The 23,935-nt window shown below is 38.6% G+C and overlaps 1 protein-coding gene across 5 annotated transcripts in view; it reads right to left on the bottom strand.

Moving 5' to 3' along the window:
- Positions 1–23,394, bottom strand: part of QKI (QKI, KH domain containing RNA binding) — a 138,778-nt gene extending 115,384 nt beyond the window's left edge. For 3 of the 5 annotated variants that reach the window (XM_036249455.1, XM_036249456.1, XM_036249457.1), the window contains exon 1: positions 22,867–23,045. In XM_036249455.1, coding sequence (XP_036105348.1) covers positions 22,867–23,008 — 142 coding nt within the window. In that variant the 5' untranslated portion in view covers positions 23,009–23,045. Of the gene's footprint in view, positions 1–22,866 lie in introns of all 5 variants that reach the window. The other 2 variants (XM_036249458.1, XM_036249459.1) reach the window with 2 other exon arrangements.
- Positions 23,395–23,935: the final 541 nt, after the last annotated feature.

Raw genomic sequence — 23,935 nt, 5'->3', positions numbered from 1 at the left:
ATGAGGATTAGAGAAACAAAGTGCTGAAATACAATTTGTGAACAAAAACAAAACTTGTAATGTCTCCGTCTGCCTCCATTTCTTCATCAAGAAAATGGATTTGCTTCCAGCTCACAGAATTGCTGCCAAGATTAAATAAGATAATGGGAAGAAGAAAAAAAAAGTGTGTGTGTGTGTGTGTGTGTGTGTGTGTGTATCTGATACATACACATGATGACTATGACGTAAAATGATATACTCTGGAAACGCTGTACTCTGACAATTAGGTCTGAAAGATAATTATCTGCTGATCTGATGAGTATCAGTTACCTAAAATCTGTTAAATACTTTTTTCCTAGAATCTATAGGCATAAAAGACACTTATAAAGGGTACCTACCAAATAACCAAATACTGTTTGCAAATGACTTCTCACATATAAATTCACCATTAATAACAAAGTGGAGGTACTTGTAACAAAGATACAGCTTAATTTTTCCAACTCATTTTTACTAAGTACCTCCTCAAAAAGAAAACTTTACAAATGACTCAAACATAAACCCCATAGTACATTCAGCTTATTGAAAATGACCCTTAAATACTTGAAGCAAATATTCTCTACAGCACTTCTCCCACAACACATTCTTTTAAAAAGGTAAGAACTTTCTGCTCCGGGATCTGACCTGTTTTGGTTTAACCACTTTACTGGAGTTCAAAATTATTTTAACCTCAAATGAATAACTTGGGGGAAGCAAAGTTGAAGGGAACATTCTGGCTTATAATGTATATCTGCATAACTACAGCTCAATACCATAAAACAGTTATGCACACAAAGATACAGAGAAGGGTCACATCTATACTGTCCCCTTCAGAGGCAACACTACTGTGAGCGCTGCTCCCTTTACTCCGCTCCGTTCTGCCAATCCGTGAGCTTAAGTTAATCTGGTGAGGTGACTGTTCGAACACATGATTCTGAAATCCCTCCAGAACAACTCAGAATCTTAGATATTTCAGGTGTTTCAGACTCTGGCATAAACAATTTTGAACTAAACTAGGGCTATCTTCATCACAGTAACAGATTTAGATGTGAATTTAAGCATATCACTAAAAACAAAACAAAAAAACAAAATGCCCTTTTTAAAAAAGTAAACCACTAGCAGCTTCTATGGGAACTGAATTTAGTGTTAGCTTATAAACAACTATACTCAGCCTGCTACAGAAAAGTAGTAAAGTTTTAATGAAGTATTATATACATACATACACACACGTGTACACAAACACACTTGCACCATTTCTATATAGTATACATTAATATGTAATATACATAATACATATTTGTTGTACTAAGTATACTATTAAAACATACTAAGTTTGTATATTACCTATGCATAATTTATACACATTCCATATACCTTATTCTAGCTTCATCTTATATGTAAAAACACATACAAATTTTTTTTCCTGAAATTGAAATTAAAGCTTTCAACATTTTGATTTACTGAATGATGACCATCAGAGCTAAAATATAAGTATACTTTATTTCTCTCACAAAGTCTTAACATAAAGAACATTTACCTTTGGCCTCTATCTGTGAATGCTAAACTTGCAACAGTTTACGTAAGCCAAATAAACCAAATGACTAAGCAACTAATTACTGATAAGGGAATAGAAGTTGACTTAATTTAAACTTTGCAAATTTCAGAGGTTGATAAACATTCTAATTTATCTTCAACATTATATGCCAAGCTTACTTCTCCTATGGCTATAATAGAATCAATCTAGCATTTAAAGTACTTTAAATGAAACTATCTTTAATGACAAAAATACAATTACTGGTACATATTTTAACACACACAAAAAATAATCCTTACTCCTATTTCTTCTTGGTTTTCATACCTGCAATCTCATGCACAACCTCAATAAATTTTCTGAAATTTCATACAGAGAATTTTTTAAACATTTTTGTTCCTTCTATTCTTGTTTTCTCAACCATTGAATATACAATTGCCACATTTACTTTAAAACTAAATGCTTCTAAGCCCTGGCTGGTTTGGCTCAGCAGTTAGAGCGTCGGTCTGCAGTCCAGAGAGACCCGGGTTCGGTTCCCGCTAAGGGCACATATCTCGGTTGCAGTTTGTCCCCGGCCCTGGTTGGGTCGTGCGGGTGGCAGCCACTCTATGTGTACCTTTCACATCGATGTTTCTCTCTCTCTCTCTTTCCTGCTCTATCTGAACAAAAATGAAAAAATGTCCTTGGGTGAGAATTAAAAAACAAAAAAATCAATAAAAACCAAAACATTAAAAAAAAATTTAAAAATAAAACTAAATGCTTCTATAATTCTATACTTAAGAACACAGATTTAGCACAGCTATACTCTTTTCATATAATGTACCATACAGTCCAGAAAATATAGTCTATCACATCAGGGTTGTGTGTCCAAGCAAAACCTAATAACCTCCTATAAGTAATCTTTATTTCCCTTCAATAAGTATACTAAGAAATATTATTTTTATATTTTACAGTAGCACTTTGACATTTTAAACATTTACCATCCTCAGATAGGTCTCACTTTCAATAGTCACAAATAATACTCAACTTGAATATAGGTATCTGTTAACAAGTATGTGTGCCCCCCCAAATACATGCTACACTATACCAAGATTCAGAGTTAAATACTCTAAATACTGCATATTTGATCAACAGTTATGTTATTCCTGGGAGTGACAAGCATTAGTCATTTAGAGTAGAAATTAACAAAGTCCAGATTTCCCATAATAGAAATGCTACCATTCGGTGTCTAAATTTTATAAATTGTTTAAATACAATGTAACACAGTCAAGACTGGTGGTTTATGACAGATCTTCTATCAAATGACTGTTACTTATAAACCCTGAATATTCTGCACCCTTTATGATTGCAGTCCATGACATAAATGCCAGAAGCATGATTACACAGCCTATCACCATAAATGTATTAGATGGATGTCAATTCTTCAAGGAATATCATGTGCTCAAATATAAAAAGGAAGCAATATTTTAGATATTTAATAAAATACAAAAATGTGTGTGCTAAAGACTTTATATACAAAGCATAAGCAACTTGAAACCAACTCTCTCTAGTTATTAAATAGAACACTCAAGTGTCATTCATCTGAACTAAGCAGGCCAAGCAAAATACCCTGCGATTCCTATGTTCTTCTCCTCAATGTCGAAATGGGTGGATAAATTTAAAGCCTGCTCTCTCAAGAGTTGCTTTATAGGCAATTTTCTCCCAGTATCAAGGTCTGCAATTTCCATTTGGCTGCCAGTTTGCGATTAAATTCATCACCTTTATTATAAAAATGTGCTTTACTCCATGGCCTGCTGCACAAGAACTATAAGGAAAACATTTTTCACTGCTAACGGCAAAATCATTCTAGGGCAACCACCACATCCACTCAGACATTAGCCTCCTCAACCTGATGGAGTAGCCTATCACTCACAGGAAAACCTGTAACAATTGTGTAACCAGAGAAACTAAATTCTATAGAAATACATGCTTTAAGTTTTATGGAGAAAATGACACCAAACTCTTAATTTTTGTATTCATTGTTATTGTGAATGAACTAACCACAACGTAAAAGAGGTCAATATTAAGAATATTTCCAAATTTCAATAAGACAACAATGTAAGTTCTAAGTGTTGGATAATTAAGTATCCATCTTTTATTCTATTATTTAAAAGTCCATGGTTTGTTTTCCAGCTTATCTTTCACTGTCTGGGTGAACAATCAATGGTAAAAGGTCAGTAATTACAAGATATGTTCATATTTACATAACACTTCTTCCTGACTTCACCTTCTTAATAAGTCACAATATAAGCTTCAGAGGAAAAAACAAGAAAATAAATATTTCCCAAATAAATGGTATTAAAGTTAGTCACCATGACACACTGAGGAACAGTATTACTCCTTTTAGATTTATTGAAAGCTTTCTCTACAACATTTACTTCTACAAACTTGGCCTGTGTGCCAAAAATTCAGAAATCTCCTATTTTTAAATAAACTTGATTGTATTCATTTTAGAGTTTACAGGGTGAAAAACAGAGAATTAAATTTCACATTAAATAAAGTCTGTGATCAGAGGAATTATCAGATTACATAATATGTGAACCTAGAAGAAATTTTCAACTTCCTGCTTGGAAATGATGTAGTCCCTTCCATTTTAATTTGCATGTGCCTGTCACAGCAGTTGAAGCACTGCACAGCAGTTGATCTTATTTCTCTCCAAACCAGTGCATGATTCCAAACTAAACCTGTTCATCTTTGTATTCTAGCACCTAGCAAAGTGCTTTTTTTTTTTAAATGCTTGTTGAAACCTAAATTATAGCAGAAATCAGCATCAGTTTTGTTAAAACTACAGAGGTCACAACTCATTAAATCTATGTTATTCATAACCAGCATTTTTTAAAATGGAATAGAACAAGAAAATACTAGATTACATCATAGGTATACAAATATTATTTCATGAAACTTCCATTTCAGTTGCTTCATTATATAAATATGTCTATGTACATAATCTCTCTCTCTTTATAAGTAACGTTTAAAATTTTTAAGATATATGCCTTTTCTGGTTCATATTTATGCCAGTTTTCTAGTTCCGATTTATACTGTCAGGATATATGTACTTGGTATTCAATAGATAATATTATCAAAGAGACTCTTGATTCCCAAAATCGAAGACCCCCACTCTGAGAGCCCTCTCCATCATCACTACATGCTCTGATACTGCTCTTTACCCCTTCCAGGCTCCAAACATCTACCTTTAAACTCCATAAATGAAGTAACTGAAAGCTCAGTATTCAAATTTTGACAACTTGAGATACATCTGCAGTTATCACGTAATAAAATAAAAGTATTGTTGTGGTATATCCTAACATGTTCAGTTAATATATTTCTCTAAGAAAATCAAAGGTTTTAGTCCTTGAATTAATAATTAAATGTAGAAAATAAGACACTTGCATCCCTTACCACTGTGTAAAATAAATTTTCCTAAAACCTACAAACAAACCTAGGATTTTCTAACTCAGACTTTACTTTCACCTTTCTTAAATGACTATCATTCTCTTACAGGATCCATTTTATCCATTTATCTGCTCCTTTTCTTATTTCCTTTTATTCAAGATTTATAAAACAACAGCCAAACATTTTTTAGAAGCATCTCTCCTAAATTTATTACCCTTCAAAATTTAGGTAAGCCTACACTAGCCTATGAAACTACAACCTGTTACAGAACATCAACACAAACACATGCTGGTCTACCAATGAGGATCCAAACAAGTGGTTTTCTCACTTTCCCTTATCTTTCTCTTAATCTTTCATCACATTATTCAAGGACAAGTGACCTAGATCTACAAGAAAGTGGGGGAAAGAGAGAGCTTATGTTAACAAATGATTTTAAAATATTTGTTGTGTAAAATATGGACAGTAAAAGTTCTTACGTGAATATACACTAAACTGTTCCTAGACCTAAACTCAGCCTGCTGGAAAAAGCCTAATGGAGAGTAAGTATCATGAACCTGAGAGAGCATTTGGTCTCTGACTCTTATCAGTGTAATGACAGTATCACTCTGTGCATCAAGTACTTAATTTTTTCTTATTTACAAGAAAAGTTAAAAATACCCTGGCTAGATATTTATTTCAAGCAATGAAATAAAATTTAAACAATTAAGAAAACTCAGATAAAAAGGTAGCCACATCACACAAATTATCAGTTACAACAATTCTCCATGGAGGGGATCAGGCCCAGAGATCCTCTGACTGGTTAATAGTATATGCAGATATATTTCTGTACATGCAGATATATTTCTGTCATAAGAGCCAAATGAGCTATCATTCCTGAAACCAGCTGTTTCTAATATATAAAACTTCTTCATACCCTTTGTAAATAAACTGCACTTACATATACTATGAAAGGGTGGAACAGTGATCTCTAAGATACATTCCAGATGTAAAATCTCAAAATCACAGATTTTTTCTTTGAACGAGGACAAAAAATTGTTTTATAAAAATCCTTTGGGTCTTCCATGTCAATTAACAGCTGTAAACTACTGCAATCTAACAAATGTAAATAGTTCTCTTTTCAAAATTGAACAATTCCTCTTCACCTTACAGTTCCAACGTTTTAAAAATGTAGGCTTAAGCCAGGCATGTTAGAACACGAACAAATTTTTCTGTGCATGACTTTTTAAAATTTCGTTTCAATTTGATGTCTAAGTTGCTGTGGTTCTATATTAATATTTTTTTCATTTAGAGAATTATATTTTTTAAAACAGCAAGTTCAAATTTTTATTTAAATAACAAATACGTTGAATTAAACAAAATTTACTATTGAAACCATTTGCCTCAACTGTTATATAACAGGGCATTTTTTCCTGTTTCCTTTCAGATGAAATTTGAAATAATCCCAAACTAAATGAAATTTAACTACTTTATTCAAAGGGTACTTTGATCTGACTTGAACCAGCATTCTCATTAAAAAATAAGTTGATTCCCAAACAATTATTATTTAAACCCTCCTTCCCCTAGGAACCACAGCTCTTCATAATCCTCTGATTTTCCCATAATGTATCCTTAGACCCCTAGCTCCAAAAAGCAAAGAAAAAAGGCATTCCTTTTTACCAAGTTATTTCAGAAAAAGTTCAGTTAAACCAAGTTAGCTTTCTTTACTGCAGATCCTGGATATTTAAGCTGTCAACACATGTTGATTTCACAAAAGGTGATTGCAGCACTCTGACTATATAGAACCCTTCTGTTCTCAAACCACCTCAGGGGACCAATACTGCATAGAACACACTTTGCAAACACATCCCTAACTCAGCCTTATATTAGCCAATCTTCAATCTCTCCCGTCCAACCTAAAATTATAGTCTTTCAAGCCATTACAGGAAAAGCAAAAAGAGAGGATGATGAAAGGCAGGCACAGGGCTAAACCCATGCCATACCCATGAACCAAGATAATACAGCAACTCACACATTCACTGATTCAGATGTACCTCTTCTTTTATGCACCTGAACCCAACACATCACCAACATACACATACAGAAAATAACTAAAATAATTGGCATCATAATAAATAGTTGAGTTAATACAAATGTAATAGTGAAACAGAATAGAAAGACAACGTAAGCATACACTGATTTTTTTTTTGGAAACAGTTAAAATATAAATTAGGTAAAATACAGGGGGGGGTTGGAAGGTCAAGAAAAAGATAATTTGACAATGTGCAGTAAGCATAACAATCTATCACATTTATATATATGTTACACAGAAACAGGGAGGCAGATAAAAGGGGAAAATACGAACAAAGATATAAATGAATCTCCCATTATCAGTAAGGCAGCCAGGCATTTAAAGCTTTCTACAGCAGAGAATCACTTTCTTTCTCCTACTTGAAATGTTCTCACATTCAAGGATACTACTGTTCCCTGAGTCTACTTCCTTACCTTTTCTCCACTTCAATCCTATCTACTACTCTCAAGAGCCAGGTGAAATTTAACCTTTTCTGAAACATTCCATCACGTCTCCAGCCTAAAAGTGACCTCTAGCACGGGTCTTCAGCCCTCTCTTGGTATGTTTATATTAACTTATACTACTTTTCGTTTTGTACTATTTACTCTACTACTCAAATTGAAGGTAGGAAATGAATGTGAAGCTCTGTTGCATTCCTTATACAGTAACACCTTACACATAGCATGTAAACATTTGTAAATAGAATAAAAAATTTCAAGTAAGTATGTTAAGTCATTAAAAACTAATGTGAAATATGCAACTGACATTACTCAAAAATTACATGTGTCATAATAATCACCATTGGAATGCAGCAGAGAATGCTCATTTCCAATTGTTGCATTGCAAAAATAAGAGAGCCTGGTATTCAGGGGGCCTAGTTACAGTACTTGGTAACTTAAGGCTTTGTAAACATTAAGTAATAAACTTCTGAAACTATTTTATATCACACAAGCTTCCTAAAAGCAAAGTGATACATCTAATAGAAAACAGTTAAGTAAATCATAACTCTATAAGATGAACTATGTTATGATAAATATATATTATCAAATAATATGAAATGGCTGAGAGAAATGCTCATAATGCATTTTTTAAAATACACACAGATAGTATAAAAGAATACGAATTTTGTTATATCTGCAAATAGAAGACAGAAAAACTCCATCGAAATGTTAAGAGTGGCCCTGGCAGGTGTGACCCAGTGGTCAGAGTGCCGGCCGGTGCACGGTGGCCTCTGGTTGGATTTCAGTCATGGGCACAAACCTGGGTTGCAGGTTTGATCCCTGGCCCTGGTCAAGGTGAATGCGCCAGGCAACCACTGATGTGCCTCTCACATCAATGTTTCTCCCTCCCCACTGTCCCTCCCACTCTCTCTAAAAACCAAAGAAATATCCTGTGAGGATTAACGCAAAAAAAAAAAAAAGGCCCTGGCCAGTTTGGCTCAGCGGTTAGAGCGTCGGCCTGCGGTCTGGAGAGACCCGGGTTTGGTTCCCGCGAAGGGCACGTACTTCGGTTGCAGTTTGTCCCCGGCCCTGGTTGGTCGTGCGGGTGGCAGCCACTCGATGTGTCCCTTCACGTCGATGTTTCTCTCTCTCTCTCTCTCTCCCTCCCACTCTATCTGAACAAAAAATGGAAAAATATCCTCGGGTGAGGATTAAAAAAAAAAAAAAAAAAAGGTTAAGAGTGACCATCACTGAATTATGGGTGATTTTCATGTTTGATTAATACATTTTAGGGTTTTTCCATGAAGAATACTTATGATAACAATAAGATAAATGTGTGTAGCTCTTTATTACAACATTTTTAATAATTACTAGAAGGAATTTAAACTTCTTACAAACTCTGAAAAGACTTTTAAGAAACAATCTTAAAAATGTATACACGAGCCCTGGCCGGTTTGGCTCAGCGGTTAGAGTATCAGCCTGCGGTCCAGAGAGACCCGGGTTCAGTTCCCGCTAAGGGCATGTACTTCAGTTGCAGTTTGTCCCCGGCCCTGGTTGGTCGTGTGGGTGGCAGCCACTCGATGTGTCCCTTTCATGTCGATGCCCCCCCCCCCCCTTCCCACTCTATCTGAACAAAAAATGGAAAGGTGTCCTCGGGTGAGGATTAAAAATAAAAATGTATACACAAAATTACCCATTCCCTGAAGGGAAAAAAAAAGTAATTCACATTAAGGTTCAAAGTCCCCTCTACCTTCACCACCTTTTCCAGAATTCAGAGGCCACAAATCAAGCTATTGCCATAGGGGAACTGGAAATCTTTGCATCTCCAATTCTCTACATTTTAGTAATAATCAAACAAAGAGAAAAAGAAAAAGAACAGTGTATGTGTGTATGGGGGAGAGGGAGCACACAGCTCCACAAAGGGACTCACAGAATCTCTTCACCCCTGGTCTGCCCAGTCCTCTACATATAAACAAAGAGGAGACATATGTTCTTCTCCCATGCCTGAGTTCAATTCCAAGTAATTGAAGGAAGGGGGCATCAACAACTAACTTGGCAAATTTTTAAAATCTCAACAACTAGAAAAATATAATGTAAACATTATTGGCAAAAACACATACTTCCAAATCCTAACTAAGAAGGAACTTAAATAAGCAATCTTCAATGTTTGTTAAGGAATATTTCAAATCACAGTATGTAATATTTACCTAACTAAAACAACTGACAAGGAATGCTATAAACTATAATAAAGTGAGATAAGATAACCTTTTTACTGCTGATAATTTTTTTATTACTACAATAAAACTATAATCCCCCAAAGAGGTTATTCTTCAAATAACATATGATAGTAAACTATGGCACACATTATTTTCTAACCTGTATTATTAAACAGAAAACAATCATCTGGTTAAAAATTTTAGAATTCCAAAGACAATAATACCTGCCAAAACAAACAAAACCCTCCAAACTAAGCTGTAAAGACAGAAAGGAGAATTTCAGGAAAATGCTGTAATCAATCTGATGTCCTAAACCAGTAATATTTTACAGTCAACATACTAACACATGGTCTTTTAAAAAGATAAGTTCTTTAAAGAAATATCACAACTGATTTATATGCCACCCTCAATACTAAATTCAATAAGAGTTATTAGTCATATTCCTAATCAACACTTCTCCTTATAGTTTAAAGGAGAAAAAATTCCTATTCTCGCAAAAGGGTTATTTCTCAACACATTTTAATCACTAAACACTGTCTTTTGTGTACTAATATCTCCATCTGCTGGAATATAACTTCCTTACTATTAAAAGTTCTTAAGGACAAAAACTTTTCAATAGAGATTTTATCAATTTCTACTTAAGAGATTTTCTCTTACTTCATTCATAGGATTTTAAAAGCTTCAACAGCCATACTTAATTTTTTACCAATATCCTTCAGAAAAATTCACTTCTCTTCTTTTTCTACTTCATGCTTAAGATGCAAAGCACTAGTCTAAACAAACTTCTCCTTATAAGTTAGCTAACTTTATGGATCGTATCTCCATAAAACACACATACTCACTAAGTCCTGCTTTTAAAATATATGTACCATTCCCTCTAATTTCTGCTGGACCTGGAGTAAAAGCAGTCAGAACAACTTAACAAAAGAACTCAGCCAGTCAGTGACAACATCACAAGGTCAAAAAGGAAAGTGTCACCAAATTAGAAGAACAAGAAGTCACTGGCTGTATCTGTAAGTTGTAATATGTCTAAATGGTATTTTAAGTTTAAACATATTCAGTAGTTTTATTGTTGTTAAAATTATTTTGAAATTATTTTCTTTATATTGTATGGTAAAGTAAATTAAGTAATAACTGTCACTATCAGAAGTCATATTATAGTGTTGGCAGAAAAAATAAAATTATAAAATAAATTGTAATGTTAATATTGAATTGAAAATACAAACATGAACTCATGACTTTTTAAATCAATACTGTATAGTTCTGTCCATAGAAAATGGCCTGAGAGAAAGCTTCCCCGCAGCAAGGAACGTGTTCAGTGCCTATGCTCCCATCTCTAACAAAAAGAACCTGGAGAAATGGCCAATTCTAGCTATGGGGCAGGGAAGGTACAAATGAGCTTGGGACAGACATCAAGCTGTTCCACAAAGTAAAGATTTTAAAAGACACAGGAGCCGGTTAGATTACTGCTGGCCAAAGTTCTGACAATGTGAACATCAAGAATAGTAATTGTAGTTGACATAAATATAGTACGTCTATGAAAATCTATGAGCCCCTATAATGATCATCATGAAAATGAAAGAAAAAATTCATTAGTCACCACCATTTGAGAAAGCTAGCAAACCAACACTTTACTTTGAGAACCAATAGTTAATAAGAATAAGCATCTATCTGGCTTTTCCATTAGGAAATTTCTTTAGAATAACAATACATTCCCTGCTGGTGAAAAATAGCTTTACCCTTTAAAGAACGCATGACTTGACAGTGAATCACCTATGATGTGATACCTGAACCTATTAATTCCTTTACACCTAACTTCCAAAGTAGTAGATACATAGGGCATAAAGAAACAAGCCCAATGACAAGGAAGTTGTATCAGTATAGTTGAAAAAAGAGATGGCTCTAGATTTAAAAGACTTAAAGCCATAACAATCAGATTAAATGAGTAGTCCTCGGGCAGATTCTGGTTTGGACAAGCCAGTTATATTTTAGGGACAATGAGATTAAATCTGAATATGGACTGGTTATTACACCATGTGTTGGATTTACCCATTTTGTTCTGTGATGTCATTATGTAGGAAAATGTTAGTCTTTCAAGATATATAAACATTTAGAGATGAAATGTCAAGATATTTCTAATTTACTTAAAACAATCAACTTAAAAAGTAAATATAATTAAAGTAAAATGGGTAAGTGTAGTATAAAGTTCTCAGAAAATCTACATAGTACTTTATAACATACAGATTTCACAACAGATAAGTGAGATTGGGACAAAATTTCCACCAAGTCAAACTAATTTAAAATTCCTAAAATTCCCCCAAACCAAGAGTTCCTTCAATTCTCTTTAATTCAGAGAAATGAATGTTCAAATTTCAGTGATCAAAAATTAAGCTGACAGCTAAACAAATGAGCCCCATATGTTCTCAATACTGCAGGATGAATACAGTAACTTGTGAGTAAAAAATAATGTAGCCCAGCTGGTGTGGCTCAGTGGTTGAGCTTCAACCCACGCACCAAGAGGTTGCTGGTTTGATTCCCAGTAAGGGCACATACCCAAGTTGGGGGGGGGGGGGGGAATGCAGGTGGCCAATTGATGTTCTCACTCATCAATGTTTCTATCTTTCTCCCTCTCTCCATAAAATCAATAAAGAAAAAAATTTTTTTAAATAAATACGGTATGTATATTTTTACTTAAAACACATTAAAAAACTGTAAAGCATTTAAACCTAAAATACAGAAAGCTCAAAATATAAATATTTTATTAAATAACATTTTATCTTAACTCTTCACACTGCACCCAATTTCTACTTCCCTAAAACCATATATTCTATATTCTTTATTTTTAAGATTTATTATTTTTTACATTTTTTAAAATCCTCACCCAAGGACATGCTTTTTATTGATTTTAGAAAGAAAGTAAGGGAGAGGGAGAGAGAAACATCAATGTTGAGAGTGAAACATTGATTGGTTGCCTCCCTCACTCGCCCTGACCAGGGATTGAATATGAAACCTGGGTATGTGCCATGACTGGGAAGTGAACCCAAGACCTTTCAATGTACAGGAAGATGCTCCAATCAACTGAGCCACCTGGCCAGGGCTATTCTATACACTCTTTTTAGTTTACCCCCCAAGCCATGATGACACCCTGATATAATCCAAGCCTTCAGTGGTTCCTTCCAAAACTCAGAATAAAATGTAAACTATTCATCCTGGCACTCAAGGCCCATTACAGTATAGCTCAAATCTAGTCTTCTGACTCTACTCTTTATTTCTACTTCTCCACATGCATTTGCCATTCCAAATAACTTAATCTAGATACACTTCCTGAAAGTCTTCCAATTTCCCATCACTGCTGTTCGACACCACTGCACTTACCCTTCTCCTAGAACATCCTCCCCCCTCCCATCCCCTCATGAAGTCCTATCAAATATTAATACCAACTCAGGTTCCACTTCTCAGAAAATTCTTACTAGAAACTTCAGCTCAAAGTGACTTCTGAACTATCAGAATGCCTGTAGTGAGTGATTCTCCTGCACATATGGATAAATTACCTTTCTCCTTTTCTTCTCTTATTCTCTACAAATCACTTTGTTTATCTGATTGTCAATCCTATCAAAATAACCTAAAAATGTTGACAGAAATTAGGTGATGCTACCTTCCAGTGAGAAACTCTTTTGCATATAATAAATACTCTGCACCTCAGAGTACTTTGATTTGAGGTTAGCAGGGCAGTTACAGAGGTTAGATATCTTGTCCAAAATGATTAGATCTCAGGTCTACTAGTTAAAAAAACTCTTACCACTGTGCAACATGTGAACAGAAACACAAATTTTCATCTTTATGCTGGCTCACGCGTGTACACATGTATACACACACATACAGAATTGACACCTGAATACCTGTCATCACAATGGGAGCATAACTGCAATAATGGTGGTAGCAATGGCAATAGTAGAGGATTAGTTTATTTCAGAGTATGCATTTAGCCTTGATTTGAAATTTTTATATCTTCTTAAAAAATGTATTCACCTGCCATCATGTAGCATCAATTCTATCAGAGGACTACAATGGCTATAATACAGCATGCAAAGAACTGTACTCTATAGTTGTTTTTAACATACTTGAAAGAAGCAGTCCATGCATCACCCACCTCCTAGCTGTAACTCTTCAGAGTTGCTACCTGATAAATCACTGGGCTATTGTTACCCTACACTAATCTAAACTGATGCATGTATACATATATTCCTGACTGAATCACCTAGCAATTAATGTTAAACCTCTCCATTAAATTTTACAGTCAGAATGTTGTTTCCCCTTGCATAGTTACTTGAATAGTTATCATAGTAATAACAGCAGCAACACTAAATACATATTATTTAAATAACTAAGGCTCTATCTATCCTTTGATTTCTAAGAACTGTTAAGTGAATGAGTTGAAATCTCCAAAAAATGACTTTACTTTCTCACTTTTGGCCTCTTAACTATCATGAAGATTTACCATTAAAAACATACACAGACACATTCTAATCCAAGAATTTGACCAGCACTTGTTCAAGTCCTACATATCATAAAATGGAGAAAACCCCCATTTGTCCTGGCCAGTTTGGCTCAACGGTTAAAGCATTGGCCTTCAAACAAGAGAGTCACAGGTTCATTTCAGGTCAAGGGCATGTACCTGGGTTGCAGGTTCCACCCCTGGCCCTGGTGGGGGTTGTGCAGGAGGCAACGGATATCTGTGTTTCTCTCTCTCCCTCTCCCTTCCATTCTATCTAAACTTCAATGAAAAAAAGATCCTCAGGTAAGGATTAACAACAACAAAAGAAAAGAAAAGAAAAAAAAACCATTTTCTTTTTCTTCATGTTCACAACCTGAGGCCACAGAAGTTTTTCCATGTGGAACTCCTCTGGGTTCTTCCCTCCAGTTTCCCTAGAGCGGCAGCACATTCACAACCAGAACAGAAGGCAGGGCTGAGGACCCGGCTCCAGCTCTGACTCTGCCCTGCCTTGAGAATGGGCCAGTCACAGCCTCAGACCTGGGTCTCCCCACCTGCGAAATGAGACTAGCACCCCCAGGCTCTCAGGTCCCGGGCAGCTATGAAATTACATGATTTTCGGATGATACTTTAATTTTCTTTATACTTTAAAAAGTCATCTTTTCTACTTCTTTTTGTTTTTTATATATACATTCCTTCATATACTCTTTATAAAACACTTTCCAGACACCATAAAATATTATGACTTTAAGAGGTAATGAAAAAGGTTTCAAATTTTTAAAAGCCTGGTTGCTTTTTACCATGCATTTTCCTACTTCCCTTTCCTTAATATAATATGTACATTACATATTTTTGTTATTTAATTTTCCTATAAATTCAAATCTGTTAAGTTAATTCAAAAGCTAAGGGTTCCCTCAATAATTTGTAACTGACCAGGGTTCATGCCCTTACAACTTATCCTGCACTAAAGCCAAAAACAAGGTGTTTATGTAAGACCCATTTTCCTTTCCACTGTTGAAATAGAATCATTTCACCCCTGGGGCCGTGCAGATAATTCCTAACTCCCCAAACCCACCTTGTTGTGGAACTTCACCATGCCCAGCACCCATTCCCAAACACTCCACAGCCAACTTGAATGCACACCCACTGCACATTTCCCATTGCACAATGTATGCCTGCTCACACGTACACGCTCACACACCCCCTTCCTCATTACCAAGGCCATAGAACATGGGCCTACTTGTGTATCCTGTTGTTTTTCTGACACTTCAATCCCTTGAAAAGCATCCAAACTGACAAATTCTGCTTTCGTAAATAACCTAATAGAAATGTTACGGAAAACTGATTCAATTCACCAGCCTCAAAATTTAGTTTAATAAAATATATAGGTAAGAATCAATACATGAGGCAAAATTACAAACATAAACAAAATTTTATTTTGTTATTAAGATGTCTCAATTTTCAAACTAGAATTTGTGCTTCAGGAAAATGAAGAAATGGTGAAAATATTAAGTCGTTAATTACAAGAATTCTGCACAAATCACTTATCTAGGACAAGCTATACTGTTAAAAACTCATGACATTTCTTTTACAACACTGTTAAGACTAAAGCAAAAAAAAAAAACAACCAGACTCCTTTTAAAAGGGTTAAGTTTCAGTTAACTGAAAATCTCAATTTATTTTCTAAGTAATGGCACTGTTTCAAATTAGCTTGAAACACCTGTGCTTTAAAAAAATTGCTATTTATGTTAAATTACTGTAATCACCACATAAGTTTATACTCAGCTTTCTTCTAACTAAAACCATCAGACGGTCCTGTTTTATCCTGAACACATCAAAGCAGCGCTCAGGGACAGGCATCTTGCCTACTTACTGTGCTTTGCGCAGAGTACAAGAGCTACGCATCAGTTGAACGCTGACATTTGTAGGCAACTGTCTAAGGAAAAGGCTTACCTATATAATTCCATAAATGCCAAAACTTTCAAGAACTGAGACGAGCACTAAGAGTTTTCCTCTGCTTACGGAATGATATACTTTGTATAAGGACTGACTAGAAACAACTGCATAAGAGATTTTATCTTTCTAATTCTCACTCACACCAATGGTAGTAAAGTAAAATTAAGATTAAGTTCCTTGAGGTCAAGTACTGCAAATAACATTGTAAAGTTTCTAAAAATTATCATTTCTAAGGGAAACAAAGTACTTTTTCTAATTGCCCCAAACCATCACCAATTGTTATACAATCTGCTTAATCCCATATTTTAGAGAAACTAGAAATAAAAAAAGAATATAAAGTGTCGATCTATTTATTAACTCAACAAACATATGATAGTGTACGTATGCCAGGCTGAGATGGGAACCCTCAAGAAACTAATTTTAATGGGGTAGACAGACAGAGAGAATATTACAATGTTAAGCATGATAACTACATAGAGAGTAACACCCAACACAGACTTGGGTTATATTTACAGCTGAAGGGAACCAAAGTTTTGTCACCCTGCAGCTGCCTTTGGGGATATCGATTTTAAGCTGGTTATTAAGAAACAATAGACTGGGCTGGCCGGTTTGGCTCAGCGGTTAGAGTGTTGGCCTGAGGTCCAAAGAGACCCGGGGGTTTGGTTCCCGCTAAGGGCACGTACCTCAGTTGCAGTTTGTCCCCGGCCCTGGTTGGGTCATGAGGGTGGCAACCACTCAATGTGTCCCTTTCACATGGATGATTTTCTCTCTCTCTCTCTCTCTCCCTCCTTCCCTCCCTCCCTCCCTCCCTCCCACTCTATCTGAACAAAATATGGGAAAAAAACGTCCTCGGGTGAGGATAAAAAAAAAGAAACAGACTGGGAAACAACCTTTGCCCTCCCTTCTTTCTTGATGAAGTGTGGTAAACAGAGGCCCTGCCTCTTGGCTAGATAACCCCCTTGTCCTATGGTTTCTGGGCTGTCTAGCAAGGATGCTCCCACCAGGTGTGCGCGGCCTCAACTAGCTGTAAATCGCCCACTCTCACTTCTGAAATCTAAGACCCCATCTTCCCCGTTCTCCTTTGTCTAATATGTCTCCCAGTGTCCACATGTATCCTAGAGTTGCCTCCCTGTCTTTAGAATTGGCATGCTTCTGTGACTTCCCTGTGCACATGAATTAAAAATCTGATTATCTCCTGGTTATGTCTCTTAGTTTATTAGCCAAGCTAGAACTTAGAAGGTGAGAGGAAAAGTACTAACATTTTTTTTAACCTCACTGTCAAATTTCATAAAACTAACAAACTGTACTCACGCTGACAAGTTTGATGCTATTTTTGCTGTCAGATAAATAAAAATAAAGTTGTAAAAATCATACTCGTATATCAAACAATGTAGCTATTTTGGGCCCCAAAAACTGAAATGTCAATTTTTAAAAGAGGTATAAGCATTCCCTAAAAGTTCTCGTTAGGAAAAAATAACTTATTGCACTTAAAATTCACAATGAACTGTCTTAAAGTCCAAAAAAGAGAGGTCCAAGAAAATAATTAAGTCCTATCAATCATATAAATAAAAAATTGATACACAATTCCAATGATAACTTCTTGACATGGGCCCACGCACTACCCCCATCTGTTGGCCCTAAAATAGATCCTTGGATATCTTCACAATAGTTGGCATACCAACAACAGAAAGTTGCTCAGTGGACTGTTTTTTAAGTTATCAACAAATAAAACTAACAATGCCATAGCATTGTCCAGCTCCAACAGTGAAAGTTAAGTTTTACTTATCAGTACACCATAAATCAAACAAATTATATCAACTACATGGAACTTTTCAAGTAAATGTAGTTTTCATTCCAGTAGGATGATTAAAAGCTGCCCCTATGATCAAACTGGTATAATTCTCTAAAACAAAAAACAAAAGTCAAAATACAAAGCAAAACAAAAACCTTACATATCTAAGTATACCGGCCTCAAAACAGGAGTATCTGAGTCATGCCTGTAAGTGAAGGCGAAGGCAAAGCAGGGGGAGGTGGGTCCTTACACTGGCTTCTGCTGCAGCAATCTATTTCCCTTAAAAAGCAAACCAAAACCATTTGTTCTTATGGAAAATTATGCACTTCCATCAGCTTCAGGACAGTGACTTAGTGAGGAGGCTAATAACAGAAATATGTGCACAAAATATTTAAAAAGTCAAGTTTACTTGTTTTCACTGATATTCCCAAAGCCATTTAAGAAAAGGTGCTTATACCACACATACTAGCAAATGCTATTAGCAAAGAGACCTATTTCTGTTAACTTAATTACATTATATCCTTGGGAGTATACCTTTTACTACAAAACATGTAAACTGGATAAAGTTAAGAAAAAGGAGTCACCTTCTGCCTCACAGTATTTGAATACACATTCTGCTTGAGGGGAAATTAAGCTTCAAAAACACAGAATAAATGTTGAATAAACGACCTATGATACAAATTATTTCCATTATTATCTTACAGTTGGTGACATCTCCTGGGTGAGGAGAGAAAAGGGTAATGGAAAAAACAACTGATTATAAATATTGGCTTCTTTCTTATTACTACTAACTCAAAGGGCTGTGTACAAAAGCAAAATCTTTTGTCCTAAAGATTAATTAAAAAAAAAAATTAACTGCTTTAACTTAAGTAAAATCTGTTTGTCACAGATAGTGATTACTGTCAATAATCACTGTGGAAAGAAAACCTCAAAATTGTAATAAATGTATATAGTGGGAGACCTCTCAGTACTAACAAATAACCACTTAATTTTTAAACTAAAGCTTTTGTAGACAAGCAAGATCCTCAAAAAAAAAAAAGTGTTAGAAAACTGAGGGTTTGATACACTCAACAGTAAATGCATAATAAGGGGAAATAAACACCAACATGGAAAAATGTTAACTAGCAAAGTAGGTTTTAATTTAAAATATATTTGCCCCTTGCCCTGGCCGGTTTGGCTCAGCGGTTAGAGCGTCGGCCTGAGGTCCAGACAGACCCGGGCTCGGTTCCCGCTAAGGGCACGTACCTCGGTTGCAGTTTGTCCCCGGCCCTGGTTGGGTTGTGCGGGTGGCAACAACTTGATGTGTCCCTTTCATGTCGATGCCCCCCCCCCCATCTGAACAAAAAATGAAAAAATGTCCTCGGGTGAGGATAAAAAATAAATAAATAAATATATTTGCCCCCCCCCCCATTTTTAAAGAAAGAACAGAGTAAGTTGAGGTAAAAAAGAAAATATATTATGCTACCTGCTCTCCAAAAAAGACCATGAGAAAATAAAAATGCATTTTTCAAACCAGTAATGGCAGAATCTAATCTAACGTATTTGCTCACTTTTTCTAAGTGACGCTAATTTTTCAGATATTCACAATAAAAAGATTTAGGCTGGCCTTCCTTATAAACCATACTATGCATTTGTTGATTTTCATTATCAGCAGTTTTAACCTCCTCTCTGCCTATAAAATAAAAACTAAAAATCTGATTTTAAAATCCCTATATTTCCCATATATGGAATTTTCCCCTGTACCAAATTTTTAAGTCAAATTTATTTTACTTTTCAATAAAATTCTTCTCAATTCTAAATTGTAATCGTTTATAACAACAGAATTTTCATTCAAGGATTGTTGTTGCTTAAGTTTCTTTTTTATGACAAAGGTTTAAAATAACAACTTACAACTACTCTTTCCCATGGATGCTCCCAAAGTTCAGCTGAAAACTCCCTAGAGAGAGAGCAGTTTAAGATTTAAGACCTAGATTTTATCTGCAATCACCTCTATCTTCATTGAGAGATTCTTAAATACTGGAATTATCAACTGAAATTACATCCTTTATATGACTGTTACAACTTAGAATGTACTCACAAGTTTTAAAAGCAACCATATTGAAGATACTTGGGAGGAAAGTCTGACAAACCCTCCACACCTCCCCCAAAAGACAGTCCATGGTCAAATGTAGGCTAAAGGTTAACCTGGCATAGAATTAAAATACTTACCTAAAGTATCCAGGTGGTAATCAATTAAAAAACAAACAAACAAACAAACAAACAAACAAAAACCTAGAACACTAAATCTCAAATTTGTAACTAGCCAAATAAAAAATCTCAAACTGACAAGCAACGATTTTAAAAGCTTACTTTGGGGAAATAGTTTTTAAAAGAATTTCAAAAATACAAAATACTCAAAATTCCTAGTTATCAAAAAATACTACAGCAACTATAGTGTCTTAACTTGATTAGAATAACCACTACAGCAAAATTTACAGTTTTATCTAAATTTGAGAAGTTTTTCAGCCAATCCTATGGACAAAGGAAAATGTAATTCCTAACCACAAACAGAAGTCATGATTAATTTGTTTTGGACAATGACTGACCACAAAGGGGTAAAAGCACAACTTGCCAAATTGCAGAATTAAATAATACAGCACGGAAAAAAAAATGATGCACTTCAGAAACCAATATTTTTCTTCAGTCAAATTAAGTTTATAATAAGGCTAACAATTACAGGAAGCAGCTTATCCCACACTAAGAAATAAGCCCCTTTTCCTGCATGTTTGTACTGATAAAAAAAATAAACTTCCTACTCATTTTATGCTGTCCATTTTAAAGATCCTAGCTACTATACAGAAGCAATCTTCATGCTGGGGAGTTGAAAAGGCCAAAACAGGATAGACTAAGACTAATAGAGTAAACCACATTAAAAACAAATGAAACAAAAAAAAATACTATTTAGAATGTATCACCCTCAACTAGTTGCCCAGCATTTAAAACTCAAATAGTTACTATTTCCAACCACAGAGAAATGAACAAACATTTGTTAGAGATAATGACATAATTGGAATTCTAGATTCAGAAGATTAAAATTATCAAAGCCAAAGATTGGAAAGTTTTAACAGAGAACCAACCCCCAAATTATCATTTAGAAATTTTAGATCAACATAACAGCGCAAGAGAGTATTTTAGAACTAATCAGAGAAACTCAAATTATTTATTTTTTAAATACACATAAGGTAAAAATATTTCCAAACTTTAAAAAAATAATCTCTTACGCCGTTTGATTGAATTCAAGATTTTAATTCAAAGATGCAATTTAACTTTAATCCTAAATATCATCATGGCCTATTTTCTTTTTAACGTCTATAAAGGATTTCTTCTAAACAACTGTTCTTAAAAAGAAAAGGGAAAACAAAAAACAAAAAAACAAAGAAATCTTAACAAGAATTTTTACTAATACTACTCAAACTCCAACCTCAAAATATGCCAAGTAAAAAATAATAGCATATTATTTTTGAACTGTGATATAATTGTTCCAATTTTAAAGGAAGTGTCTTTTAACGTTTGTAAATACATACATAAACACAAAATGACACATGAAATGATCTGCTGCGACTTAAGTTTCAACTAAATTTAATATAGGTCAGATTGAGTGCGTTACACATTTTGCTCCAAACATTTCTCCTGTTTAAAAAACAATAACTGGCGCCCCTTAGCGCTCACATTTGGAAATACTCGATTTTAGAGTTCCAGCCTTTTTTTTTTTTTTTTTTTTTTTTGACATTCCAGAAAGTTTTCTGCCTCCACAATCTTTCAAATGCCAACGTAAATAGGAAAAGCAGAACCCCCTTAAAGGGACAGCTCAAGTTTTCTCGGGAGCAGCTGGAAAGGAGCAGAGCGCGGCTCCGACCCGGGAAAAGCCGTCGCAATATGGTCGCTGCTGCAGGCTGCGCCCACGGAAGCGACGAGGGCTCGGGGTACCTGCTCTCTGTACTTTTAAGTCTGTTCGTGTGACTTTCCTGACAACAAAAGCTCCTGGGATTCTTCAGTAACCTTTTTGTTGTTGTTGTTAAATCACAAAAACATTTCCGGCCTTTTGTTCTGTAGTGACATTCCAACTCTCTAAGCGTCGGGTTCCTCTCCCCGGCCCTGGCGCAGGAGCCTGGGCACCCCTGGGAACCCCGAGCCATTGTTCCCTCGGGCGCGGGGCGCGGGGCTGTCCGGCCCTCCCGACGCGCCCGGGGACACCCCTTCCTCCTCGGCTTCGGGGTGGACTCGCCGGCCCGACCTCCCCAGGACCCGCGCAAATCCGCGCTACAGAGGCGACTCCGGTCCGCGCTCCGCGAACGGCGGGGTCCCCGAGCCGGCCCCGGCCCGGCCGCCTCCGACGCCGGCTCCCGTGCAGCCAGCGGGGCGGCGGCGCCCGCAGCGCCCTCCGCGAAGTTCCCGAAAGTCGGCCGCGCGCCGGCCTCGCGGTATTTCCTGCCCCCGCCCCCCGGGGAGCGCGGCTCCCGCACGGCCCCGCTCCCCCGAACAAAAGGACACAAGTGCCCTCGGCTGTCACCCGGGCTCGCCCGGCTCACGCCGCCCTCCGTGGGCGCCTCCGAGGCACGAGCCCCGCGCGGCGCCCCTCGAGCACTGCCGTGCAGGAGAAACTCCGACGAAGCGCCAGCCCGCGGGGTCCCCGCGCTGGGGTCCCCGCGCTCCCCGGGGGAGCCCTCCAGCGGCCCGCGCCGGTGTCCTTCAGGCGCCCGGGGGCGCGGGCGGGCGGATCGTCCCCGCGGCCGGGCCAGCGCTCCCCCGGCGGCGCGGGGTCCGGTCCGGGTCCGGGTCCCGGCCGGGGGCGGCCCGCGCGCCCGCCCGCGCGCCCGGCCCCGGCGCCGCCTCCCGCGGGGCCCCGCCCGGGCCGCCGGGCCCGCCGGCCGCGACCTCGCCCGCCCCACGCGCTCGGGCGGCTCACCTTCGTCCAGCAGCCGCTCGAGGTGGTTGAAGATCCCGCAGAAGTTGGGCAGGCTGCTCATGAGCTTCTTGTCGTTCATGAGCTGCATCAGGTAATCTGGGGTGGGCTTCGGCTTCTCCTTCGTTTCCATTTCCCCGACCATATTCCAGGCTCCGCCGCTCGCTCCGCCCGCGCCGCCGCCGGAGAGCAGGGAGGGGCGGGGAGCCCCGGCCGCCGGCCGCTCGGGACTCGGCGTCCCGCTCCGCTCCGCTCCCGCGCCGGGCGGCCGGACCGCGCGCCCTCCCCGCCCCCGCAGGCACTTTCCGCCGCGGGCTCGCCGCCGGTGCGCGTCCCTCCCGAGGCCGGCGGGGAGGCGGGTCTCCGCGGGCCGCTCGGCGCCGGACGAGGGAGAGCCGGGCCGCCGCCGCCGCCGCTCGCTCGGCTGGTCGCGCCCGCTCCGCCGCCGCCGCCTGCGCCGCGGGCTCGGGGTCTCTCTGGGCTGGTCCCCGCCGCGGCCGCCTGTGCCGCTGCCGCCGCCGCCGCCGCGCTCTGACTCCGCTCCTCCTCTTCCTCCTCCTCCTGCCGCCGCCTCCTCCTCCTCACTCACTTGGCGGCGGAGTTCGCCTCAGTTCAGGCGGCGCTGCCAGCGGCGGCGGCGGGGGGAGGGGCGGCGGCGCGGGGAGGGCCGGGGGCGGGCGGCGGGCGGGGCCGCGCAGGGCGGCCGTTAGCGGGGCCGGCGGCACGCTCCGCCCCCCGCCCCCGCCCCCCGCCGCCGCCGCCGCCGCCGCGCCGCCTCCCGCCCGCGGGGTGGGCGCTGTGGCCGCGCCGGGGTCGCCGCCCCGGACGGACGCGAGCGGGGGGCGGGGCCGCGGGGGGCGCCGGGCGGCGGGCGGCGGGGCGGGGTCCGCGGGCCGGGCCGGCGGGCGCGGGCGGCCGTGGCGTTAGGCGGCGGGGACTCCCGGCAGGACGCGCCGCCGAGCGCCGGGGCTGCGCTCGCCGCCCGGCCGCATGCGCTCCTCCCGCTACTACAGTTTTTTTTTAAAAACCTCTCCTCGCTCCACCAAAGAAATTTCTTTAAAACAATTTTTTT

The sequence above is a fragment of the Molossus molossus genome, unplaced genomic scaffold (genome assembly GCF_014108415.1).
Source record: "Molossus molossus isolate mMolMol1 unplaced genomic scaffold, mMolMol1.p scaffold_m16_p_8, whole genome shotgun sequence".
NCBI classification, from domain to species: domain Eukaryota; kingdom Metazoa; phylum Chordata; class Mammalia; order Chiroptera; family Molossidae; genus Molossus; species Molossus molossus.
Note: the sequence above shows the minus strand (reverse complement) of the source record. Positions and strands in the feature narration are given on the sequence as shown.